General features: G+C 32.8%; 1 protein-coding gene across 3 annotated transcripts in view; it reads right to left on the bottom strand.

Moving 5' to 3' along the window:
• LOC102674129 (myelin regulatory factor-like protein) overlaps window positions 1-10,954 on the bottom strand; it is a 48,033-nt gene that overhangs the window by 2,319 nt on the left and 34,760 nt on the right. For 2 of the 3 annotated variants that reach the window (XM_031510432.1, XM_031510430.1), the window contains exons 2-13: window positions 6,386-6,479; window positions 4,075-4,284; window positions 3,730-3,821; window positions 3,323-3,648; window positions 2,721-2,984; window positions 2,435-2,613; window positions 2,025-2,241; window positions 1,630-1,788; window positions 1,218-1,547; window positions 840-1,099; window positions 394-741; window positions 141-312 (exon numbers count right to left, since the gene is read on the bottom strand). In XM_031510432.1, coding sequence (XP_031366292.1) covers window positions 141-312; window positions 394-741; window positions 840-1,099; window positions 1,218-1,547; window positions 1,630-1,788; window positions 2,025-2,241; window positions 2,435-2,613; window positions 2,721-2,984; window positions 3,323-3,648; window positions 3,730-3,821; window positions 4,075-4,284; window positions 6,386-6,479 — 2,651 coding nt within the window. The remainder of the gene's footprint in view (window positions 1-140; window positions 313-393; window positions 742-839; window positions 1,100-1,217; window positions 1,548-1,629; window positions 1,789-2,024; window positions 2,242-2,434; window positions 2,614-2,720; window positions 2,985-3,322; window positions 3,649-3,729; window positions 3,822-4,074; window positions 4,285-6,385; window positions 6,480-10,954) is intronic. The other variant, XM_031510431.1, reaches the window with a different exon arrangement.

Raw genomic sequence — 10,954 nt, 5'->3', positions numbered from 1 at the left:
AATATATATTATAATATAATATAATATAAATATAATATATATTTTAATATATATTATATTTATATTAAATATTTAATTTTATATATTTATATTAAAATAATATAAATATAAAAGAAAAATTTAATGTAGAAAAATCTTACTTGACATGGATTTTCAAATTCACTAAAATGTCTGGGACAATTCGATGGTCTACCCAATGGAATTGGACCTTTATTTACAGATGGATCCACTTCCGATCCTTGATCGTTTTCATCTACATTACTAGGAATAGCACCAGCACCACTTTTACTTAACCAATTTCCAGGAAATTCACTAAAATAATTTAATACGATATATTAAAATATTGTAAGTTGAAAAGAAATAAAAAGAGATTATAGGCCTATATTTACAAACCTATTTTTTTCGAGTTTTGGCTGTGGTCCAGAATGACTAATAGGATACCAAGTAATTTCTTGAGAATAAAGTTGCTGTTTCGTATGAGGCGCTTGCGTGGAAAATGCATTCGTTCTTACGGACAAACTACTATCCGAATCTCTACTATGGGATCCATGTTTAGTATACAAAGACGACAACGTACTGTCTAACAACGAATTATATCGAGAATCATAATTAGGTGTACTTGATGCTGTTGATGGATGAGCTGGTCTTATAGCCAACATTCCATTACTAGTTACCGCTGTCCATTCAAGGCTACTACGTTTTTGATATTCTAAAAAGTATAATGTCGCCATTGCAACTAAGCTGAAATTTAAAATTATATCGATAATAGTTCAAGTATTATAAAATATATTTATAAAATATAAAAATAAATTTAAAAAATCAGAAAGAATTTTAATTACCAAAACGCCATGATAAGAATAAGTATAACAATTATAATTTGGATAAACTTATTGCTGCATAGAAATTCGTCTTCCCGCTCGCTCTTTTTTCCTTTCCCCTGTACAGTGGCCTTACTATTGATAGAGGATGAGTATTTGTTACTTGATATACTAGAGATTGTACTAATCGAACTTTTCAGACTGTCTCCTCTTTTCAGCTTCGCTAATCGCTTGTTTATTCGTTCCAATTGATCAATGCGAGTTTCTAAACTATCTGTTACCTGAAAGATTTTATAAAATTTTAAAACAAATCATTAAGAGTTAAAATAAAATCTAAACAAAATAAAGATAAATAACAAATTTAAAAAATGAGAATGAAATATAAAAATTAAATCTTACTTTACACAGTTCTTTCACAGCACCCACATTCTCCATGAATATCCTTTCTTTGTTTACCATAAGGAAATTCTCGATCCTCTGACCATTTGGAAGAACTATGTCTCCAGCTGGCAATACAGCTTCCGGTAATATTTGTTGCACTTCCTGCGCTATGACACCCGTGTCTTCTTGCTGTTTGATACCTAAACCAGAATGCTGTGCAAATTCCGGTGCATATCTGTAACGAACCACTCTCAACTGTTGCACGTTCCGCAATTGTTCACGCGTATCCACTTCCTGTACATTTTGCTTTGCACGTGCATCACTGGGTTGGACAATATGGCCAGTCACCTGTGAGTATTCATTAATAATGTTTCCTTCCTTTATGAAATCATCATATCTATTAAAATAGCATTAATAAATTAAACAATACCTTCATGTTGCCATGAATAACTAGAGCTTCGTCAGGCCTGTCCGTATTAATTCCAACTCGACCGGCATGATAAACGCTATCCGGTGCTGCTCCTCTTTGCCAACCACCTTCTGCACCTACGCCACTACCTTCAGACTCGAATTGACCAGGATTACTTGCCTACATTATTTTGAATACGATACAATAGAATAAATTTTTCTTTGATTTTTCATATCTTTAACAAATATCAAATTTTATTTAATAAATAATTTAAAAGAAATTAAAGTATAAAGATTTTGCATTTATAACTTTTCTATTCAAATTTAAGATATTAAGCATATTATATTTTACTTTTTCCATGAAAAATTAATTTTGAAATTAAATCTAAACAATATAGTAATTAAAAGTATAATTACTCTAACGATTATTCTCTCCGATGCATGAGCTACCACTTGGTAACTGGCTTGATCAGCAGTATGAGCGTGGAGGCCAACAACTAAATGGAAATATCTTTGATCAGGATTCGGTTTCCCTTTCTTTCGCATATTGTTGCTGGTTGTTTCGCTGAAGTGAAGACGGCCAACGGTTACTTTTGTAACACGCTCGCCGCCTAATTCCACCCTGAAAGCAGCTCTACTTTAGTGTAACGTAACCATTTTATAATTTTTATTTAGAAAACGACTAGAAATTTCGCACCAAAGATTCCGAAATGTTTGCATGATAATTTCTCATATGTGATGTAAAATATTGAAACAAAAAAAGAATAATGCATTTTGATAATAGTTTGTACATGGATTTTCACACGTTTGCCTAAGCAACTACTTACGTCACCGGATGGAATGGTTTCTTGCTTCTGTCGCTTTGACTCTGCTCGACTCTGATCGTTTGTGTCGGTGATTCCACTTTAACACCGTAGAAATGCAATTGAAAACTGCTTATCTTTTTCAATCCTTCACCAGTACGGACAAATATCGCTTCACCTTGAAGCTGAGCATGGCAAGTAATCTGAAAAATATTGATTTGATAAATAAATTAATATATATATAATATAAAATGAAATGGAATAATATAAAGAAAGTATTATGTTCGATATTATTCTTTTAAATTTTTACCTGAAAATGATTTTTTTTCTGACACACGAACGCGTCGTCCGAGTTGCTGAAATTGAATCCTTTATCCGCATCCACCCGATAGTGGGGCACTGGAAGTTCTTTCAGATTATGATCACAGAGAACATGCCAGGATGTCTGCTGAAAGGGATGAAATCGGATACACTGGTAACTGGCGTCTATGTAGCTATTATCCGTCACTTCATCGCCATCGAGAACAGCACTGCTACTACTACAACTGTGTTCTACAGTTCCTAGTTCAGGTTCCTAAAAAAGCATCAATATATATAATATTATTTCAAGAAAGATTTTAATTTCTAATTGAATCTAATAAAAAAAATATTTATAAGTATAAAAACATATGAAACGTATAAAAAAAAATATATTTAAAGCTAGTAATATACATATGAAGATCACAGAGGTGATTATTTTATTTTTGTTGATTTTTTTTCTGTGTATAAGAAAAAATTCTTCAATAGAATATATATAATTAAATGTAGAGAAACAAAACTAAATTTATCATTTATTTTATTTTTCCTCTGAGTCTTCACATGATACGTCTTTAATTATTTTAGTATAATCATGACAGTAAAAAAAAATTTTACTCGTTGCACCTGCTTCACATGGACAAGACCATCCTGGCTTAATTTTCTCTTCTTAGGAGCAGATTGTAGCGACGAGTACAACGTGTTAATGTTACCAGGACTATGCTCGTGCGGTAAAGGCACTAAAGTTTGACCTATTTGCTGTTGCTGAGATTGAATATTGGGCGTTCCTGAGGTGAGATGAGATGTCAGCACTGTATGAGTTAATAGCATTGGATCCGTGGAGGATGTTAAGGTTCTTGGCGAAGAGGGTAATAAATTTGGAGCATAATTTGCTTGATTCCCTTGGTGGTGAAGAAGCATTTCTTGAAGAGCTACCTTTTGATCTGCAATTTCATTTGCAAATTAATTTGAGAAACCGTTTGATAATAATATTTGATTTTTGACAAAATATTTTCTCAACTTACGCGGTGAATGTACATGTTGGGTATCGTTGTGGCCTGGTGGAGAGTATGGTGGCTCGCTACCACTGTCTGGTGGGCTTTCTGGTAATGCATGTCTGAAACGTAAGTATCGTATCACGAACGAACACAAAAATGTTTATAAACTTGTTTCAACAATTTTTCCGCATAAATTCTCTTAAAAAATTTGCAAAATTTTAAACGCTTAAAGAACACTTGTACACATATTATATAAAAAAGAAAGATGCATTAACCGTGATCAGCTTATGAGGATTTAAAGACTTGTAAAGTCTCGAATGACTTAATCCACGCAAAGTTGACATTCTAGCCTTTGGACTAAACTCGACTTACGGGTGAACGTACGATTGCGGATCCTTGTAAGCGGCGCCGTTTGGTACGGTGGTGGTAGCGGATGTGCACGTACTCGAGACCGGATGACTTTGGGTAATCGGCGATGGCAATCGAGACGGTGGTTGTTGAGTGGTTGCCGCCTCCACACGACCACCGTGAGTCGTCGTTCCACCCCCGTTCTCATTGTGTGCAAGGGTATCCGCGAAATATCTGCGAATGAAAAAATTAACGACAAATTTAGAGTAAAGTACGAGATAAACGAGTGGAATGCTACATCGATTCCAAGATTTATAAATTTTAAAATTGATCAAAATAATTAAATTTCAAATTTAATTAGATAAGGTTTTCGTTTATTATCTTCTGGAAAAAATGCAGTTCTAATTCCCTGTCGATTATTCTTGCAAAAATTTATACTTGTATAATGATCTTTTTTTTTTTTTCTCGTACGGGATAATTATTCAAGGATTGTTAGAAAATTATATTTAATGAGTCAATCTAATATCAGTAACTGAAAATTACCATTAATAAATTGATGTTATTAACCGATATTGCTCGTAACTCGATTTATTACCTCTATTCATTATCAACAGGAAAATTTGATTTTGGGTTTTTCATCATGAGTTTTTCCATGAATTCCACTTTTATAACAATCCGAATAATGATTTACGTTGAATAATACATACGATTACATATTGTTGATAATTATGTAATTATCCTGTCAAGATTTCAAATCTACAGATTCTTGAAATTTGTACCAATTATCATTGAATATTTTCTTACCGGCTTGAAAATAATTAAGTTTTTCCTTTTTTCCTTTTTTTCCCCATTTCATTTCTTGTAAATTTATTCGAAAGAATTTTATCTTCCATTCGTGGTGAACGATAATTCTCAAATTTGTAATATTCTCTCGACAACTTTCTCTCAACATCTCTAGCTTAAATTAGAGGCGTTACGTACATACGTATAATAAACATTAATTTTCGATTTTAGTTTCGAGCCACAACGCAATATAAATCACAAAATAAATAAATCATAGAATAATAAATTTCTAAAATCCCAAAATTGTATATATAAATATTTTTCCGAAACGAAAATTCTTTTCCCTAAATTCTGAAATCCGCAAATTTTTCATATCCATAGATAGATACTTCTTCTAAATCTTTTAAATTAAGAATTCAAAATATCCCCGGCAAAATAAAAATTATCCAAAAATTCGAATCCTTCGTGCTCGAATCCACTTTCTCCAACTTGGTCAAACTTTCTTGATGGCGTTGTTGCAACAAACGTAAGAAAAACGCGGAACAAAAGCAAATAACGGTCAATCTCCATCGGTTTTAATCCCATTGACCCGCGACGCAACAAGGGATCAAGGGTGAAGAGCTTCCATTCGATCCGTGAATGAAATCTGTTCCTGAGATCAGCGCGGGGCCTTTAATGGGACGAGTGCGTTAGGTTGGATTACCAGTGCCTAACACACCAACCACTGATTCCATCAATTCCGTCCAGCCTGTCTCTGTCATTATATCATTACACCTCGCCACCGCATGATATCTGTCTGCTTTTTCCACGCACACTCTTACAAACTTACACGTGTCTATTCGAAAGCGTGAGCGTCCGCTTCTGTCACACGCCGCCATCTTTTTTTCCCTTCTGTCATTCCGTGCAAAAGTTTTTGAATTGTCGCGCGTTTTCGAGATGAAAACGTTCAATTCTTATTTTTTCGATAATTCTACAAATTTTATTCGCCGTCGATTTTTAATGAGAAATTGCAAATCGTACGATCGAAAGAGACGGAGTTGGAATGAATATTTTATTCGAATTTTACATAAACGCGTAAAAGTTCGCGATCTAAGTCGTAAGGGTCGGAGGAAAGTCAAGGATGTGTAAAGATTGATAAGCATTCGATATGCATTCGATTCGCGACAAAATATTACAAACGGGCACGTGCTCGAGCGAGCGATGTAGGCGTTAACGATGGCTCCCGATCGAACGTTCTCGTTAAAAAATAAAAAAAAAAAAAAGAAAAAGAATACAAGTATATTTAAAAAAAGAAAAATTAATATGACAATTTCGATCACGATTTCGATCTTACTTCGAAAACTTTCAAACGCGTTTCTCTAAATTTTATTCTCTTAATTAAATATTGTATCGATAATATAAGTGATTGGAAATAAAATTGTTTCGATACGTTAGGAATTTAAAAGGAAAGAATCTTAAAGAAGATTTTCTTTTTTGGAAAGTTTTTTTCGGTCGATGTTAATCAAGGTTCGAGAGACAGAAATGAAGGTGTATTTTTACTTAAATTACTCACGTGGCCGGTTGTTCGCTGTCGCTGTTGATAAAATCTTCCAACTGGGAGAAGTCCAGGGCCTCATTGTCTATGCCTCCGACGAAATCGCTCCGACCTGAATAGAAGAATCCAATTTTAATTTCGTTCCACTTTTTTCGCCCATGAATCGCTATCTGATAAAATTTGGCCTTAAAAATTTCGCGATAACGTAAATGCCGTTTAAATATACGTTTCTAATAATATGACTTTATGACATACCAGAAACAAATAATATTATACAGTCCGTATATTAATTTTCACAAAATTCCAAAATTCTGTAAAAATTATTCTATATTTCTGTCGCAGAAAAGAAAAAAAATGTCATAAATAATTTCGAAATTCGTGTAGAATGAGTCTATTTATTATAATCAATAATCAAACATATAATTAGAAAATTAAAATTAACGAAAAATATTCCATTAGAATATTTCCATTCAAAAAAAAAGAAAAAAAAAATAATATTCATTCTCATTAATACGACAATTTCGATCACGATTTCGATCTTACTTCGAAAAACTTTCAAACGCGTTTCTCTAAATTTTATTCTCTTAATTAAATATTGTATCGGTAAGTAAACGTTGGAAACGACGCAGCATAAATGCTACGAACATCCTCGTTTACAAATCTCAGTTATTTCTCTGCAAGGCCTATAGGAACGAGGATGCAGGTAATTCAGATATTCTGTGAGAAAGAGAGAGAGTGAGTGAGAGACAGAGAGAGAGAGAGAGAGAGGAGGGGGAATAAGAGGGAGAGAGATCCGCGTGGGAGTAACGAGGCATCGCAGGTGAGAATAACCAAGAAGCATGAATATATATTTCACCTCGAGGTCTTCTTAAAGGTCTTTCGGCCGTAGACGCGTAAAAGATTGATTTCGAAATCGTTCGACAATAAAGAGATTTTCTTCTTGGAATTTTACTACGTTCGCTTGTGGGAAAAGATATAGAAGAAAAAGATAGGCAATAATTAACGCTAGAATTATCTTAGACTTATTTAATATATGTGATTAAACGCGATTATGATAAGCAGTGTATAATTATCTATTAAATAATTTTTATTAATATAATATAAAAATGTGGAATAGAAATAATAAATTTGAAGATCTAATCTATTTTCACTTTTTTTGACGATTCTCATTATTTCTATATGATATTAAGAGCATTTACGTGTTTTGAGAGGAAAATAAATAACGTCGAAAAATATATAATTATATTTTACGTCGCGAGTCAATTATATTATTTTCAATTTTTCATAGCCAATAAATTTAAATAATTGCATTAACGCGTAATAATATTTTAAGATACGAGATATTTTATTCGCAAACATAATATATATCCTACTCTTCTATTGCCCGGTATCTGAAGATTTTATTATCTTTCGGAACAGAAATAGATTGAATAAATATTTATTTTTTAGCGTTCGATTTACGTTCCGCAATCTGGGGTCAATGGAAATTTCAAACGACGAAGTTCAATGTGGAAAGAAACTTTCGAGTGAAAGGTCAGCGGATTTTCTAAAGCGTAAACGTAACATTTCAAGAGGTGACAAATTGATGGGAAATGCGGACGGCCATGAAAAATCTCGATGAGATCGAAAGGCTCGATTGAAACGTTTTCATTGGTTTTAGAAAAAGAAAAGAAAAGAAAAGAAAGAAAGAAAGAAAGAAAGAAAGAAAGAAAGAAAGAAAGAAAGAAAGAAAGAAAAACAAAAAAAAGAAAAAAAATTTCACAACGAGATTTCCAAATCTGTCATCGTATCTGTGTATATAATATAATATAATTACAGTTCACACGATGAATTATTTATGTATTCAAACAAGATTGTTTGCGCAAGATTGAAATCCAACGAATTCGATTTAATTATTAAAGCGAAGTAGTATCGGGAAGTTCAAAGAACTTTAATCGAAATAAGAAATTTCAAAACAAGAAAAGATTGTAAATATTTGTGAAATTTATATTGCTGTTAATGAGAATGTAATTTTAATAATAAAGAGTTCGCTTTAACGATCCAACAATGAGAGAAAGTGCGAATTCATTGAATGGGAAGAAATTTCACGGGCAATTGGCACTCGAAAGATTTAGCCTCTCAAAGGATCAACGTACCTAAACAAAGGTATTCGTGTCGTTCAATAAAAATTCAAAATGATATTTGAAATCCTTCTCGTAAGAATTTAAAATTATAATCTATAAATTACTTAATATAAATATATATATATATATATATATATATTATAAAATTGTTTCGCATTAATAGTAATCGAAGGATGTATTGTTAACAGATTCGAAATAATTTAATATTATTACGTACGGTGATCGCACAGGGAAGAAGAATAAGAATCAGGCCACGTTTCTCAGCTGCAAGCGTAAACGCGGTTGTGTACGAGGAATACAATGTGATCACGCAGCCTGGCCACACTTAAGCGCTTAAGACTTCATGTCAAGTGTCATAACTCGTCGCTTCCGGTCGGCCATTCACGCTCCCGGGCAAGTGTAAGGGCGCCTTTAAGACTTGGGCTTGAAAATACGCGTCGTACGAGTTTGCTCGACCCATTAATGGACGTTGTCGCGCTCGAAATGGACAAACACGTTGTACGCTCGCCAAACAAATGGTAGAATTTTTTCCACCTTTAAAAGAGGAGAGGTAGAGTCTTGAGAAAAATTTCAAAGGCGGGGAGAAAGATTTTGCAAAGTTTCCAAAATTTCGATATTGAAAATTTTAAACGATTGTTCGAGAATTAATTTTAGATTTTTCGAATTTGCAAATTTTAAAAATTTCCTTCTCAAATTTTCGTTATATTTTAGAATTTTCGGATTTAAAGATTTTAAATTTAAAAATTTCCTAATCTTCTCTAATTTGAAAGAATTTTCAAATTTTTATACTTCTCGGGAATATATTTAAATTCCCGCAAAATATATAGTTTGGTTAAATATAAATTCATAAAATAGCCGTGAATGCAGCCGTGATTCGCGACGCTTATAAAATATAAAGACAGAACAAGGACATGCATTGAGGCAGATATTAAAACAAGTTTACAAGAACAGAACCTGTTTATACAATGTCGAATAACAGTTTTCTGACTTGTCTCTTCCTCGAAACGTTTCAAAAGGACTGGAACGGAAGGTGGAATTTGATTAAAGAAAAACCTGCAATCATCCAGGAATCCTATGTATAATATGTATACTTCAAACTGCAATTTGCATATTTCCTGTGCAGATATTAATTTATTGTTACCCATGATGGAATCGTTATTTATCCTCTATGCGATTACCCTTTTCGAAACACGGTTATTTTATCATTGGAGGAATTGGAGCGAGAAATAAAAAATCGAAAAAGCTACCAGCAGCGGGATCGATATCTTTATCTTTAAAAATTTTATAAAACTTCAAAAGTTTTGCTCCTATTTCTTCGTTTATTTAATCGTTACTCGTTCTTTTCCTTTCTCCTCCCTTTTTTTCCTTGATCGATTGTTCGAAAAAAATCACAAGTGATCGTCGTCGAAGAGGTGAAAGAAGATACGAAGTTGAAGACGCGTGACAAAAATCGTAATCGCCCAATTCGTCCAAGAGAATGTCTTTCAAAAGTACATCGATCTCGCTTTGCATAATCGCGTTTTGTACATTTTCGAGAATTTATTTTCATTTAAATAACGTTGTTTTTCGAAAGATTACAAGTACGAAAAAATTTTTAAATAATAATATCGCAACACGTATAAAATAAAAATTTGTTTAAAATTATCATGGAACGGAGGAATTGGAGGAATAAGTATTCGCCATTTTGAAACGGTCAGTCAGGCGATATCTAAGGGGTATATATAGGCCGAGACCAATATAATATACGCGACAGAAATCTGAGGGGGTGAATTACAGCGGTGGTTGGGCCGTTGCCAACCAATCCCTCCTCCAAGTATCGACCAAACACCGCCCCTGGTTGCAGCAAGATGGACTTAAATCTGAATATTATTACGACGACCAGTACAGCGCATGTATATACAGATAAACAAGTATAATTTTAGCCGCAACAACTAAAATGAGACGCAATAGAACAAGTGTATCTACATTACCCCGATCAATTTTTTCTCGTATCTCCGCAGCAAGAAGATCTAAATATTTTTTCCATTACGCGTTCGATAATGTTTAATAAAAATTTTATTGTTTAATTTGCCAAAAAGAGATAATAAACAAAGTCAGAGTTTTTTTTTCTTTGTATCTCACACTTTTGTTGAATTTTCAGAAAAGAAGTAAGAAACGATTCGTTCAATATTAACAAATATGATGCGTTGATTTGCGATTCGTTGGTCGAAATGTCTAAAAAAAAAAAAAAAAAAAAACAAAAAAAAAATTAAAAAAAAACCGGGTTTTTTTTTTTTTTTTTTTAAAATCTCTGGGAAAAAATTTTTTTTAACGGGTTTAGCCCCAAAACTCCCGAAAAAAAAAAAAAAAAAAAGAAGAAGAAGAAGATAAAATCAATAGAATAATTAATAAAAACGACGGTTTGATTTTCATTTTCATTCGTGAGATTTATGGCTCGAACCGTTGAAAATAATATTTTTCCTGA

The sequence above is a fragment of the Apis dorsata genome, unplaced genomic scaffold, assembly GCF_000469605.1.
Source record: "Apis dorsata unplaced genomic scaffold, Apis dorsata 1.3 scaffold_227, whole genome shotgun sequence".
Taxonomy (NCBI): domain Eukaryota; kingdom Metazoa; phylum Arthropoda; class Insecta; order Hymenoptera; family Apidae; genus Apis; species Apis dorsata.
This window is presented reverse-complemented; position numbering and strand designations above follow the sequence as displayed.